A 16452-nucleotide genomic window follows, 5' to 3' on the forward strand; every position below is an offset into this window, starting at 1 on the left:
TCCTACTACATCCATGAAAAAGTTTATCAATACCTTCATATGCCAAAAAAATATGAAAACTCATTAATACACAGATTTCCAAATGACTATTTTGAGCGGCCGAGGGAGACGCTTCCATTGCAAGTGGTCTGATGTCTCTACGAGTTGTAAGTGTTTTTATTGAATTTTCAAAAATTTCAGGGGAAATAATTAACTGCTATATAGAAGGAGACCTCAGACCCTTTCGGTATGAATAGATTGAAGAAGCCTCTAAGTGAACTTCACACATTAGTAAAAATTTCAAGTCTCTACCTCTAATGGTTGAAAAGGAGTAGCGATAAGAAGCTTTTCATGCACAAGGGCACCTGAAAGTTGGAAAGACCTAACAATTCAAAAAAAGAAACTGCCGGTTAGATTTACAACACCATACTTGACACTATTTTACAGAACTTATTTGTTTGTAATTTAGAAATGATAAAAGAAATGATACAAGTAACGCACAATATTATTACTGACCACATACTGGCCTCCTTTATTCAATACAAACCAAACCCGATCTCGAACCCAAACATTAAAAAATTTGAGTACGGTAAAAAAATTAATTTTTTCGAAAATATGCTATTAGACGCTACAAAAGTGTAAACTTGATCTGTTGTTTGACATTTTAAAGCTGTTCAGCAAGTTGCACATTATTCCTCAAATGCATAAATGAAAAAAGTGTGGAAAACTGAATTGGGACAGACAGACGGACATACAGATGGACTAATGGATGCAGAGGAAAGCTATAGTCCTCTTTGGTTGAACCGGTAGGGAACAAATAACATTAAAGAAAAAGTAAAAATTGTACACCTTTGAAATTTTACACGCAGAATAATGCTATCATCAGGGTTATTTTTCTTAATATTTGAAATGAAATTATTGTACCATGCTTCATTTGTAATACTGAGCCAGATGTGTAGCAAAATTTTGTGCTCTTTTCCCCTTAGAGGTTTCTATCCTTTAACCCTTAATGACACGTTTTGACGACCCTGGCCATATCCTTAATGACGACTTTTGACGCACCCTATATACAGCTCTTAATTAGACCCCTCAACACCTGTTGTTTATAAAAGACATTGACTGGTATATACCTGCATGGCCATGTGTACGGATGGTTGTTCACTCATTCTATAAAGATATCACGTGATTTACCTGTGCATGGTGGCGTGATGCATTACTACAATAAACAAAGATGGCAGACTACGATGCAGACATCGCACATGTTTTCAATTTTTGTTTATAATAAAGTTTAGAGGCAGAATTTTCTAGATTTATTGGTAGTGAGATTGAATGATGAAAGCCAGATGCCAAATTCATGCAAAATGTTTTGGAAAAATCTGTGTAATTACAGAAAACAGAACACAAGGTGTGCACTACCTGTAACTCCTAAATACACGAATATACCGGTAAATTTATATTTTTTTCAAAAAGTTAAAGTTATTTTGTTAATATGTTAGACTCATTAAATCCTCTTACACCATTTATTGAAAATCTTAAATATAAGTCTGAAAACGATAGACATGAATTGAAAAGTCAGCCACAGGTACATTTAATTATTTACGATCAAAAAACGAATTCCATGATGATAATTGAATCTTTCCATAAAAATTATTAAATAATTATTTGTAATACATACAGTTTTAAATATGTTTATCAAGTATCTGTTGTGAAATTATTCTTAATAAAGCTTTAATGTAGAAGACGAAGTCGGGGGGGAGCTTATGCTATACCGTCGGCGTCAGCATCCGGACCTAGTTAAGGTTTTTGTTGCAGGTCCTGTATCTAAGTTATTACTTGTCCTATCTTCACCGAACTTGCATTGATGATGCATCTGGACCTACTTATGGACTTGAAAGACTTGGATGCTGAATCTGAATCCTGAATTTCAGATGCTGGAGGAGGTTAAGGTTTTTGGAGCAGGTTAAAGTTTTTGTTGCAGGTGCCCTTTGATAGTAATATCTATGTTACCACTGGTCCTAACTTCACCAAACTTGCATGGATGGTGTGTCTTGTGATACTGATGCACCTGACAGGCATTGATGCTGAATCTGAGCCGTAGGTTTCGGATGCGGGAGGAGGTTAAGGTTTTAAGACCTGGTTAAAGTTTTTGAAACAGGTGTCCTCTGATGAATATATCTTAGTTATTACTGGTCCTAACTTCACTAAACTTGCATGGATGATGCGTCTTATGATACTGATGCACCTAACAGGCTTGAATGCTGAATCTGAGCCATAGGTTTCGGATGCTGGATGAGGTTTAGTTTTTTGGAACAGGTCACATGTTTTAAAAATAAAAACTTGCATAGTTGATTTAACTATAATATAAATGATTCGTAGAGGTAACTTCAGATGCAGAGCCTGATATCCATTATCAAGGATGCTAAAAAAATCTCCTACCTCACTCAAACCTGCTTAATAGATGTGTTTGTTGTTAAATGATATAACATAATTCCTATGATATAGTATTGTATGATATGATACATTATTGTTTAATATGATACAATATTAAATCATATGCTATATTGTAAAAAGTTATATGATATGATCTGATATTGTATCAATTTCTTTGATATTTTATGATATGATATTGTTTCATGATATTGTTATGTATAGAATTGTATATTATAATTGGAAACTTATTTATAAATACATGTACTTTGAAAATAGTCAGATTTTAAATAGTACAAACAATTTAGATATTTTTTGTAGTCGTATGTATTCTTACGCCAGAGTTCAATATAGTCTCGTTCAACTCGACGCTCGGCTGTCTCCGTAAATCTCCGACAAGCAGAGAGTCTCTCTTGCTTGTCGGAGATTGAACAAGACTAGAGTTCAATATTGCTTAGATCCATAAATTTTCCAGAAATATTTCTATCACTGATACATAGTTTGATTGAAATAATTCTATCTTTAAATATTACTTAACATGATTCATATGGGGTTTAATCATTCTCTTGTCGAAAAAGTCCAAAAATTCATATTATAAAAATGTGCATAATTCAAATACAGATTAGAAACTACCCGTACTTGTAATGCAAAATAACATATCATTGATTTTAATACAAATAAACATCCATAAAATCAACTCCCGTCAGTTCTTCGGTACTTTGATTTAACCAATGTAAACAAAAACATGGCACAAAACTTGTTTACTTATGTAACAAAAGAATTGTGAGCTCTGCATGTATCTGGCTTTTAACTCTATGACTGACACTCAAATTTTTATTGATCATTAGAAATACATTTTTAAAGCATTGTAAACAATAAAAGTAGAAATATAAAATTTGATCAAAATCGTGACCATGTCTCTTTTAAAGTTCTTTTGGGGGGGGGGAAATTTTCTGAAGCAGCCATTACTAACAAAACTGGAGCAGCTGTTTCACCCAATTCAGAATCGTCCTGCTAAACATAACAACAATGTTCGTGGAAATAAAGTAAACTTCTTGTGATTTTGAATTTTGCAGGATAAACTCTTTGGACTTAAAATATACATACCATTATTTTACATTTCAGAACAGCATTTTGAGATGAGAGGTTATCTTGTAACATTTATTAAAAAAAACTATTACTTAGTTAAGAATATCCATTGACCTGCTTAAAGCAGAGTTAGGTAAAAAAAAAAATTTATAACTTTTTCATAGAATTTTTTACATTAATGAAATTCATTTATTGACAATTTTTCTGAGAAAAAACACCCCAAAACAAATAAAGAAATTAATTTACGATGGCGGATAATATCTGTAAAGTTTATATAGACCCTGTTGAGCTTCCCTTTTTTTGCCTCATTATTTTATCTTACGTGGCTATGTACAGCCTTCACAGGGTGTCAGTTCACCCAGATGACTGTATAGATTCAATAAACTCTCATTAACAGTATACTTATAAATTGTATTTGCAGACCTTCCTAGCAGAAGAAGAGAGGGACATATATTGTTCAGTGCTTGGACAGAGGAGAAAGAAAATGGAATGAGGATGATCCTTCATTGAGGGGCAAGGACTTGAACAGGCTGAGGATTAGGGCCCCTCCTCAGAGAGGACACATTTCTTCTGTGTTATTTTATTTCTGTATGGACTGCTGTTGCAGACAAGGCTGAGATGAATTCCTGTACATGACATTATACTCCCCTTCTCCTGTATTGACGGTCACATGCCCTTTGTCAGTGACCGTATGAGGGCAGCATTTAAACAATATTCTACTCCTCTGTCTAGTGGTTGTCCTGTTTGTAAAGTGGCAAAGTTTAAATGGATACTGAAAGAACAGTTCTGTGGTTCTATGAAATCACAAATTTCTTACAGGGTGAATGTTCCAATACTTCCCTTCACATTGAAAAGAAATTATGTGTGCATTTTCATGGTAGAATTGAGAGAGATATGAATCGATGGTGGACAATTCTAGAGGATATCAGAGAGTTGAATTTGCAAATGATATCACAGGAGCCATGTTTCTTCCTAAGTTATACAAGGACCAAAGGTTTCACTTGTTTCAGGGACTGTATTAAGTATTTATTTGTGTTTTAGACTAATAACACTTCTTTCAGCAGTCAGGAGCCTAACCAACACCAGATAGTACACCACTCACACCTGTTAATGTATTGCAATAAAATTGTAGTGTTTGCAAAAGAACTTCTTTAAAGAACTTTATATGATAATGGCCTAAAATTGCTTTCAAAATGAAAATATTCATTTTACTCTATTCTTTGTTTTCTTTGTACAGTTATATTCATATGAAGTTTTTTCATCATTTTCATTTTGATTATATTGCCCCTAATTTTGAAATATGACATCATAAAGCTAGATCAAAGCTGCGTTCTGTATATCCCATTCAAAAAACGATGATACAATTTTGACATACATGTATTTTGATACAATTACAATAATTATGCCAATTCTGATGTCATATACTGCCAGTGAGTTCAAATTGAAGACGAAATATACTGTGGAACATTAAATTTCGCATTGGCTCAATTTTCGTGGAATTCGTGGGTACCTCTCATCCACGAATTAACATCCTCCACGAATGAATAAATTAAAGTAATAACGTCATATTTCCTTTAGTAGATATATGAGAATACACGAAATTACGTCCCCACGAACCTGTAAAATTTAAGTCATCCACGAAAATTGGCCCCCACGAAATATAATGATTCCACAGTAGATGAAAAATATATCAATGATTAAATCTTCTAAAAAAAAAATAGCATAATAATATCATGAACCTGATAAACTTTAAAAAATTGCAAATTATGGGGGCGAAATTGTTGTCCATTTTATCTTTGTAGTACATCGACACATTAATTTTTATTTATAATTCTTTAAAGAAAACAAAAGCCTTTGTTAATTCAGAAGGAAACAGGCAAAGCACTGCATGTATCTCAGTGTGCTAATGTTTAGATGGGATTGTTCAACACTGTTTTTTGGTTGTTGTTGTTGTGGGTTTTTTTTTAATAAAGCCCCTGACTGCTTGATTGGAGATCATTATTGTTTGGAATAACTGATGTTGAATAACTTTAAAACACATTTTGGGAAAACTCTTGATGAGCAATTCCCGTTCTGTCCACGGAATGTTACGAATCATATCGAGTGATTGTGTGAGCAAGTTTCCAGTGAAAGGAGTATATCTGAGCTAGTAAGTTTTTACTAAGAAGTGGGATGTTTCCAAGGTTGAGTTGTCATTCAGTGTTATTTGTGTAAATGGGATTTTTTCTGGCAGTTTCAGTTGCATATTCTATTAATGTATTCTTAGACTAAATAATTTTTTTCATGTGAGTTAGGGTATGTACTTCATTAATGTATATCATGACATATCATTCTATATCATAACATTGAAAATTGGTTTTTTGAAATTACGTTATTTTATTTTTATGATATTTTTGAAATACAATTTGTCTCAAAGATGGTAGGAAATGGTAGACTCTAACGTTCTATCATATTCTGTGCAGAATCTTTGAGATGACCAAAAAATTGTTCATACTTTTGGTCAAAATCTGGTTTCCAAAAATTTTTGATGGTCTGAGCTTCCTGAATTTCTCAACACATTGATGTGTTGATATGAAGTTTGATGGTGCTTAAATGGAGACTAGTTTTGGATGAGGAAATAATAGTTAATAATTCCTGAGTTTATGAATTGCATCAATGTTTTAAGTTGTAACGTCAAGTATATCCAACATTATATCTTTGTTCATATTCATGTACTATGAGTCTCTGGTAATCACGGTAAAGGTTTGTAAAATTATATTTAAAGCAGATTATTTTTGGTTTAATCAGTGTGTATATTTTTTAATTCTGTATGAACATTGGCCTTAGCCCATACAAATAATGTATATTGGTGTTCAAAGTTGTGTCAGTAAGAAAAGTTGAAATGAGACAGGTCTTAGATGAAATTCTTAGTTTTTACAGAGAAAAACATTAAAATCATTGTAAATCATACATGTATTATTCCAATTAATTAAGATTTTTTATTGACCATTTTTTATTTTCAAAAGAAATGAGAAAAATCAACTGTTGTTCATGCAAATCAACATTAGGCTGTGTCTAAACTCTGTTTTCTTATAATTTTAGGATTTTTTTTTTGGCTAATCATTTACCGGTAGTGTATGTTTGTATGTTTGTTGATCAGTAATGGTTGGCAATGTGTGTGATGAAGAATGGTTGTAGATTGTACCTTTATTTAGAGTGATATGTATAAGTTTTACTTTGTGAAAGATGTCAGTAATGTGTGTCTATATATTTATTATCATTAACACTTGTAAATAATCTAGTTTATTATCCTGCTATGTTGGTTTGGACAGATGGACAGATATGTACAGTAAAAAGTCCCTACCTAACATTGCCCAAATGACAATGGTTGCCCACTCTCACCCCAGAACAGTTAACAACCCATGATTAGTCGATGTATTGGGGCACATTTCTCCTTTTCAAATATTGTAATTTGTCTGCTTAATCTAAGAAGGGGTTTAAAAAAAACGGGGTGGGTGAGTGATGTGTTAAACCTCTTAAATATGAAAATTGCAGCCAATCGTCAGTCAAAAAGGAAACTTTCAGTTAAAATTCCCATCCCCCACATACAAGACCATGGAGTGCTCTTCCAGACCTGTCGGACAGGGTTTGTGTGGTGGTGATCCCCAAAACCATGAGTTATGGAGTTGGCCCCCTTCTGGAGGTGGCATAATGGAGTCTTATCAACTTTAGTCCTCCAGCAATGTTATATTTGTTCTGGTAAAAAGTTATTTTTTTATTTTTGTTATATCCAGAGAAATCAGTAACATTCCACATAAACCACATTACATAGGTGACCCAGTTATCCCTTTTATCTGTGATTAGTTCCATAGACTGTTCTCTGACATCAGGAATGCAGCCTTGTCAAGGAATTCAGTCACCTGCAGATATATTCTGTGATAAACTTTTAAAAAACGATTCTGATGGTAAAAATTGGGAATATTTAGCCACATGCATGTAAACTATGTAAATCAAAAGCAATTTCTCAGTTAATAATCGACATTGTACTCTGGTACTGTTCTCTACAATATATAGAAAAAACTCTTGTGCAACAGTGATTTTCCTTTTTAAGGAATGTCAAAATGTTAAATGTTATTATTGTTAACATAGATCATTGTTAATTAGATATGAATTAGAATTATGGAATAGAAAGATGAGATACCTTGATTATACAAGTTTTATGTACATTTCAGAGAGTCATTTATATACATATATATTATATATACTTCTGTTCATTCAAACTGTGCTTTCCAATTTCATGTACTAATGATTATACACAAATAAATTCCAGAATAATGATACAATGTTGCATGCTTCATTTATTCTCTCTCTCTCTCTCTCTCTCTCTCTCTCTCTCTCTCTTCAAAATAAAATAAATACAAACTTAAATGAGATGTCCATTTTATCACTTAATATTTTAGCATGCCATGTGATGGCCTTTTTTAACATGTAAAAGCTTCAAAGAAAACAAAAGCTTCGAGAATCAAGGCATGAGTGAGTGGTCATTCGAGCCTGGACTTTCTTGCAGTTTAAATCACTTTTAGTTTATTTGTTGGATAATATAGATTTGATTTAAATATCGAAAATTAATTATCATTTAAGTTTACTAAGCTTAAAATGCCGTTTATATACTTACTTCAATATTTTTTAAAACTAAGAGTTTGTCCTTGGCGCAAAAAATATTCACTTAGATGTGGAAAAATGAAAATTACACTAGTTTAAGTTCGATTTTTTTTCATAAATACCAATAAACCAAGCAAAAAATATTGCAGGTAAATGGTAACTACCATTTCCAGTATTTCCATCATATAAAATAGATATGTATTGCATGACCTCCGAGACAAAATATTAATGAAATAAAATGTTGGCATCCTTTATTTGTGTAGATTCAGCATGTTCAAATTATGATTGTACACGATAAGGCAGGCCCATAATGGGTGCTGATTTTTAAACTGATATACGTCTTAGAAAATGTATGAAATTTTTTATCTTTAAAGAGCTAATACTGTTCACATATGTGCAAAAACTGCAGGAAATAATATACTGGTGTTGTATATAATTTATATATCGCAATATATTTTCACCCCTACCTCTTTCTAAAATATTGAATCTACTAACATCAGAAAATTATGGTACTTAACATTGCTAAATATTAAATTTTACTGTTCTTAATTATTTAAAGCGTTTTAAGTCGAAGTAGTTCGCTATTGTTGATCAAGTGAGCGATGTGGGCCATGGGCCTCTTGGTTTTTTTTTATGGCTTAAAAAATTAGCCTTTGCATCAAAATTATCTTGTTATGTAAGTTAGCTCGTACTTGCTTGTCTGCAGGCTTGTAGCTTCCAATCTGAAAAAAATCAGATGGACGACCTTGGAGCTACAGTTCCTTACGTGCTAAAAGGTTGCAATTTACCGTGCACTAAAACTGTGTTAGTACATGGGGTCCGTTTCACAATCTTATGACCAAAGATCTATCTTTAGACCAGAATTTGTCATTATGATAAGATCTCATTATAGCTGCTTCACAGAACTGTCATACCTTTTCATAATTTAAATGTGATAGTATAAAAAAAAGTATTTCTATATGCATTTATTCGTTTTACTTTTAAACAAGTGCACCGCAAAGCGGAGCAATCCCTCGCGAAATGAAAATATTGTGCTGGGAAATGCATTATTCAGAAATAAACATGTAATTGAAGAGACCAAATATTTAACTTGTTAAAAACCATTTGAATTAAAATATTTCGTTTTTCCTATCCCCATGCTCGCTCTGTGTGTATCCGTGGGGGATGGGTGCATTTACGTGGTTGTACAATTGTTCCCATTACTAGGGAAAACACAACACAAACGTGTTAAACTTTACTGATATAGTTTAATAAATTCTCTTTATCCATTGACATACATTACGCATGTAGCCTAGACAATTAGTGTAGGCAAATTTAAGTTTCATATTGAGAAGGAGACGTAGCTAAAATCTGCCGATTAATAGACTGCTCTATGAGAAAATTCGAGTTAACATGTCGTAATTTTAACCCCAATATTTTAAAAAGAGTAACATATCTTCAGCGATAAACATGAAACGAATTCCCGGTTAATCATGTTGACGATATTTGTCAAAGTCTCTTCTGAATTATGAACCTGTTCTTCTCTAAGTAATTCGTTAAAGATATGGTCCAAAATTCGGCTCAGACGGCTGCTTGTTTCGATTGAATTATATGGAAGGGAATTACCGCCAAAATTCTATGTATCTTGCTTTTATTCTTATTATGCTTACTTCTTTATTCTTCAGTACATTTACACTTCCATGTGACTTTATTGTTTTCATATTCATGCTTATATAATTTCAATTTGATTCTCTTTGATTCTTTATTGTTTGCTTATTTCTATGTTGCAATATTCTCTTCTTATTCGTGTAAATTCTTTCTTCTATCTCTGTTACAAACGTGAATTCAAACACGCAAACCATAAGGCACTATGAATAAAGACGAATACAAGTTGCATGAATTTAATGCTGCATTATGACGCCAGGCGGCAGTGTGTGCGCTACAATTGCTGCTCCCAAAGATTTATTAAAACGAAACTAAGAAATGGCATATAGTCAACATTTAACAAGCCATGATATACACAGACTCAAAAAGATACTGGTTTTTAGCTCACCTGAACCGAAGGTTCAAGTGAGCTTTTCTGATCACCCGTTGTCCGTCGTCCGTCCGTCCGTCCGTCCGTCTGTCTGTCTGTCCGTCCGTCTGTAAACTTTTCACATTTTCAACTTCTTCTCAAAAACCACTGGGCCAAATTTAACCAAATTTGGTACAAAGCATCCTTATGGAAAGGGGATTATAAATTGTTAAAATAAAGGGCACAGCCCTTTTCAAAAGGGAGATAATTGCGAAACAGTGAGTATAGGGTGCATGTCTTTAAAAATCTTCTTCTCAAGAACCACTGCACCAGAAATGCCAATATTTACACAAAAGCTTGTATACATAGTGAAGATTCTAAATTGTAAAAATCGTGACCCTCGGACCAAAACTGGGGCCCCAGGCGGGGTTCAAAGTTTAACATAGAAATACATAGGAAAATGTTTAAAAAATCTTCTTCTCAAGAACCACTGCACCAGAAATGCCAATATTTACACAAAAGCTTGTATACATAGTGAAGATTCTAAATTGTAAAAATCGTGACCCTCGGACCAAAACTGGGGCCCCAGGCGGGGTTCAAAGTTTAACATAGAAATACATAGGAAAATGTTTAAAAAATCTTCTTCTCAAGAACCACTGCACCAGAAATGCCAATATTTACACAAAAGCTTGTATATATAGTGAAGATTCTAAATTGTAAAAATCGTGACCCTCGGACCAAAACTGGGGCCCCAGGCGGGGTTCAAAGTTTAACATAGAAATACATAGGAAAATGTTTAAAAAATCTTCTTCTCAAGAACCACTGCACCAGAAATGCCAATATTTACACAAAAGCTTGTATATATAGTGAAGATTCTAAATTGTAAAAATCGTGACCCTCGGACCAAAACTGGGGCCTTAGGCGGGGTTCAAAGTTTAACATAGAAATACATAGGAAAATGTTTAAAAAATCTTCTTCTCAAGAACCACTGCACCAGAAATGCCAATATTTACACAAAAGCTTGTATACATAATGAAGATTCTAAATTGTAAAAATCGTGACCTTCGGACCAAAACTGGGGCCCCAGGCGGGGATCAAAATTTAACATAGAACTACATATGAAAAATGTTTAAAAATTTTCTTCTCAAGAACCACTTCACCAAAAATGCCAATACATACACAAAAGGTTGTATATATAGTGAAGATTGTAAAAATCGTGACCCCCGAACAAAAGTGGGGCCCCAGGAGGGATTTAGATTTTAACATATATAGGAAAATGTTTTAAAATCTTCTCAAGAACCATCGTGCAACTGTTTGGGATATTACTATGCATACATGTACATCCTTAAATAATGTAGATTCAAAAAATTGTAACTCCCGGGCAATACACCGATCCATTTTGCATCGATAAGCTCCGCCCCCCTTAGTTACGTCATAGCGACGCTTCCGGGTCGGACATTCTAAAGTAAACATGGCGGGCGAAATAAACTTAACATCAATCCCTTCGGACATTTCTCTCGATTATTTCAAGAATACATCAATTTCCAAGAGAGCGAAAGAAAGAGGTTATAATTATTTCATGAATAGTTATGTACATGCGTTAAAATTGTACAAGTCCAGTGATGAATCAATAGATATCGCCGCCAAATGTTTTCGATCTATGCGTAAAAGTGAAGCTCCCCACAAAATAAACATGACAATTACGATCACAACTTCAAGTATCACAGAGAGTCATTGCTCATGCAAAGCTGGGTATGTACTTATATCGAAAGATTATGATGTTTATTTTAAAAAAAAAACCATCGTAACATATTCCACATACGTGTTTAAAAATATTCTTTTCAGAGTAAGCGGTACTTGTTCCCATTCAATTGGTATGCTATACACTTTAATTCACTACAAAAATCTTGGCATGACTGAAGTTCCTTCAGCACTTGCCTGCACTAGTATGCCACAGCAGTGGCATAAACCACGGGGGTCCAAAATCAGCCCAGAACCACTTTCTGCAATGGTGTTTTCTAAACCTAAACAGACCCCAAGAAAAAAGAGGCCTATCCATAGCATTATGCCAAAGATGTGGTACTGACAAATTATTGTAAGGTTTTTATAATAAAGTCTTCATGAGACATGTTACGTTTGAATAATATAAATCTAAACTAGAATATATGAACTCACCGCATATAAATTAATTAAGAATACCAGATATTGGTGCTATGGAGGTGAAAAAGCTAAAGACAGATTCCGCAGCTGTGGGAACACCACTATCCTACCTCCTTCAGGAGGAGGTTCAGCTAATTGAGACAACACTAGGTGGTGTACAGATGGGGTCAATGCTTCCATATCAGGTATAAGACACAGAAATGATTGCATGCATGTACTATATTAAATAAAAACAAGAACATTCATTTTCAAAACTTTACTAAAGTATCTTGGAAATTTGTCAACATCGCAGCTACAAACCAATGTGCATTAATACAATTAAACATGCTCACAGGAATTTTTCTTTTCAATAATTTAAAACACTTTATTTGATTGATGGCACGTTCAATGTGTATTCTATGAGTAGCTATTTTTCTGGTGAGGTTTACATCGCTTTCACTAAATGGCCTAGCACTAGATGCAAGGGGTGGAATATTCAACTGCAAATCTAAAAGTGCCAACTCTTTTTCAATTAGAAACCCTTTGTCAGCCATTAAGGCATCATTATTAGCAATAAACTCCATTTCTTTCAAATGTTTTAAATAATCATAAAAACCACATTGTTCAATGATATCATTGTCAGAAATACTTCCAGAAAATAAATCCGAAACAAATAAAATTGACCCTCTTGGGTCACAAACAACAAGAGCTTTTAATGTATTGGATGATTTGTAGTCTGAATAGCACTGACTTTGTTGTTTCAATGATGAAGGTTTTTCAGTTTTTAGCTCGGTACAGTCAAGAATAGCTAAACAGTTTGGAAAATCATGTTTGTAAGATTCTGGCATGATTCCTATGATTGTATTTCGATGGGGCCAATAACTTAAGGAACCTAATCTCAAATACATGTACTTCGCTACCCCATTAATTACTGTTGACACAGTTTGAACCTTAATATTGAATCTGAATGCTAAATCTTTCACATTTAAAGCATTTCTTAGTCTGCAAAGGTACATAAACAACTGCTGTGACAAAGGAAACTTGTCAATATGTGTTTCTTTTCTTTTGTCTTCATAAATGATTGGATTTTCACAACTTGGAAAGAGAAACACAAGAAGCATGAGAAATCTACTATAACTTAATCCAGTGTAAAATTCAAACAAGTTTTTGATCTTTGACTTTGAAACTTCTTCAGCAGTGAAATTTGTATCTCTCTCTGTTTGGCAAGCAGCATCTGAAACTTTCCCTCTCTGTCTGATTTCCTGTCGCAACCTGTCATTTTCTTCCTCCAGTTTTCTAACTTGTGCAACCCATGAATAGTAAATAAAATAGTTCATTAATAAGTGTACTGTAATTAACATCAAAATAAATAAAATTATATGATCAGAAACAATACCGATAAAATTACATGCATACATAATTACATTACTTACTTACAAGAGTTTGCATACCGTTAAGTATATATGGTATATATAAATATGTAGTTAACTTTATTCTCACAGTCTTCTGTTATCAATAAGTTTTGTAGTTACATGTACCATGTATTAGCCTATGTACATATTAAAGATGTTAATTATACTTATATTATCTGTAAATTTTCAGTTGAAAAACTACAAATCTTTTCCGACCATTGTACATGGGGCTTGTGGAAATACTACATTTCCTCTAGACACTGATGTGCCATTAATCAATTCTAAATTTCAACAACTCAATGAAGCTTTTAACATGACACAAGATGACGCCGAGAAGTTAGAAAGATTAACCGTGGATCAATCTGGAAATGCTTTGTGGTATGAGGAGAGGAAGAAACGTGTGACTGCTTCCCAGTTTGCAAGAATATGTAAAAGGAAAAAAGAAATCACCGACACTTTTGTTTCTAGCATATTTGAAAGTAAAAATTTTACTACTGAAGCAACTTCCTACGGCAAATGTAATGAAAACATAGCTAAACAGAAATATATGGAAAAATTCCACAATGTACATATTCATGACTGTGGATTAGTAGTAAATCCAAGATTTTCATTTCTTGCTGCCTCGCCTGATGGTAAAGTTTGTATAGAAGGACAGACTGGGGTATTGGAAATAAAATGTCCCTTTTCAGCTAGAGATTTACTCATCGCAGAGGCAGTGAACTTACCAAAGTTTTGTCTTGAGATATTAGGAGACTCATATACATTGAAAAAGAATCATGATTATTATTTCCAAATTCAGGGACAATTAATGGTGACAGGTGTTTCTTTCTGCATATTTGTTGTGTACACAAGAAAAGATTTATTTGTGGAAAAAATAACCAAAAATGTTGACTTCATTACAGAAATGTTTGATAAGCTTGCTAATTTTTATCTTCAATACAGACCAAGAATATTGAACAATATTCCTGCTGCATAGTTTAAGTCATCAAATGTTACTTTACAGCTATGAAATGAATTATTTCACAAATGAAAGTGTGTTACTGTGTTCAATTAATAAAAAGGAACCAGCTAAATCACAGAAGCAGAATCTGATATTGACAAATATACATACATTCTTCTTCTGTTTGGCATGAGGAATCTATGACAGGATTTGAAGTTGTCTGTGTTGTTAAACAGCATTCCATTGCATGAGAGTCTGGTGAATCATCAGTACTGGTACTACTGAAAAAAAAATATTTGATAAAAAACTTCTTTATAAGACCGGTATAGAACATGTAGAATACAGAATACAGATGTAGAGAAAGTTATGCAATATATTATCTGACCAGAGACAAATATGTTCATCTTAAACCCAACACTTATCAGCTGATTATTGAAATGTTTTATTTGATGCAAACCTGGTCTTGCTGTTTAAATCATCTGATTTTGACTGTTGAGACAAGTATATGATCTTTCGCCTTGCTCTGTGCAGTTCACCAGTCTGGGCATCACAAGGATCTGGGTATTCATCTGAAGGGCCATCCAATGAAATGAAATGCTGAAACAGTGTAAAATAAAATAGTAATACAATCAGTATATTCTATGATATGTAATGCGCTCTATCTGACTCTCTGTCACAGCACAAAGCTACAGGTTTAAAATTTTATTGCATTTGTTTTACAAGCATTCCGACATATAAACAAGTGTTAAAATCTAATTTGTTTATGCCAGTATGGGCATTTTGGTATTTTAGAAGTCGGAACAAAAACGACGCCATTTTCAAGTTGTACATACGTGATGTAACGTTACTGGGTATAGTCAGTGTTCAACATGTTCAAAGGATATCGAATTACTGGATGAGAGGTTATTCTATAATTTGAAAATAAAATGAACGTGTACTTACCTTAGAACACACATATGTATGCTTCGTAATTTTGTCAACGTTAAGCTGGGCATGTGGTCTTCGACAGCATGATATCCATCGTAAACATTTCTCCAAATCAGACTTTGGCTTCGGAAATGGGATGAATTTTGCTCCCATAAGTTTCTCTGGATACCTGCTATCCGATTTACATGTCCCATACGAACAGTGCTTCACCATTATATTTAACTCAATTGAAAAATAACACCCAGATTTACAGTTTCAATGCGTAAACAATCGCCATTTTCATGTAGCGATGTCCGACCAATGTCCGACCTTATACGCCGCATCAGATGACGTGATCTGATTGGTCAAACCCGACACACCCACAAATAAAATGGATCGGTGTATTGATGGGCACCAAGAGGGGTTCAAAATTTAAACATTTTAAAAAACAAAGGAAAAGTTTAAAAATTTTCTTCTCAAGAACTACAATGTTTTAGTTAGTGGAATATCTATGCATGCATCCTTCGCTTATGTAGATTCCTAATTCGTAAAATCGTGACCCCCGGACCAATAATGGGGCCCCAAGATGGGGTCAAAGTTTATTATAGAAATATAAAGGTAACAGGTTAAAAAATCTTCTTCTCGAGAACTACAATGCTTCAATTTGTGAGATTACTATCATGCATACAACCTTGGATAATGAAGGTTCGACAGTTTTAAAATAGTGACCCCTAGACTAATACTAGGGACCCAAGATGGGTTTAAAGTTAAATGTAGAAGTACCGGTATATATGGAAAATGTTTAAAAATCTTCTTTTCGAGAACTACAATGCATCAATTTGTCAGATAACTACGTAAGCACCCTCAAATAGTGTAGATTCGAAATTATAAAAGCCGTGACCTCAATCTAATACTGGGGCCCCAAG

The 16452-nt window shown here is 33.6% G+C and overlaps 2 protein-coding genes and 1 long non-coding RNA gene across 21 annotated transcripts in view; 2 read left to right on the top strand and 1 right to left on the bottom strand.

The window, feature by feature from the left end:
- The window catches only part of LOC105327381 (serine/threonine-protein kinase 26), a 59481-nt gene extending 52018 nt beyond the window's left edge, over positions 1 to 7463 (top strand). For all 19 annotated transcript variants that reach the window (XM_034473131.2, XM_034473130.2, XM_034473133.2 and 16 more), the window contains one exon: positions 3917 to 7463. Coding sequence is in view for 1 of the 19 variants with exons in the window: in XM_034473132.2 (XP_034329023.2) it covers positions 3917 to 3926 (10 nt within the window). In the remaining 18 variants the exon portion in view is untranslated. The remainder of the gene's footprint in view (positions 1 to 3916) is intronic.
- Positions 7464 to 11518: 4055 nt separating this feature from the next.
- On the top strand, positions 11519 to 15934 carry LOC117690083 (uncharacterized). Its single transcript, XM_034473128.2, has 3 exons — positions 11519 to 11881; positions 11975 to 12474; positions 13871 to 15934. The coding sequence occupies exons 2-3, from the start codon at positions 12343 to 12345 to the stop codon at positions 14654 to 14656; spliced, it is 918 nt and encodes a 305-aa protein (XP_034329019.1). The 5' UTR covers positions 11519 to 11881; positions 11975 to 12342; the 3' UTR covers positions 14657 to 15934.
- Positions 12531 to 15703, bottom strand: LOC117690082 (uncharacterized). Its single transcript, XR_010708550.1, has 3 exons — positions 15563 to 15703; positions 15078 to 15217; positions 12531 to 14901 (listed from the first exon to the last, which is right to left on the bottom strand). It is a non-coding gene; the product is annotated as an uncharacterized lncRNA (long non-coding RNA).
- Positions 15935 to 16452: the final 518 nt, after the last annotated feature.

The sequence above is a fragment of the Magallana gigas genome, chromosome 8, assembly GCF_963853765.1.
Source record: "Magallana gigas chromosome 8, xbMagGiga1.1, whole genome shotgun sequence".
NCBI classification, from domain to species: Eukaryota; Metazoa; Mollusca; class Bivalvia; order Ostreida; family Ostreidae; genus Magallana; species Magallana gigas.

Bases quoted from the DNA above. Each gene is read 5' to 3' on its own strand.
- LOC117690083 (XM_034473128.2), top strand. From the start codon at position 12,343: ATGGAGGTGAAAAAGCTAAAGACAGATTCCGCAGCTGTGGGAACACCA. The intron at 12,475-13,870 runs GTATAAGACACA...GTAAATTTTCAG, and splicing joins GGTCAATGCTTCCATATCAG to TTGAAAAACTACAAATCTTT.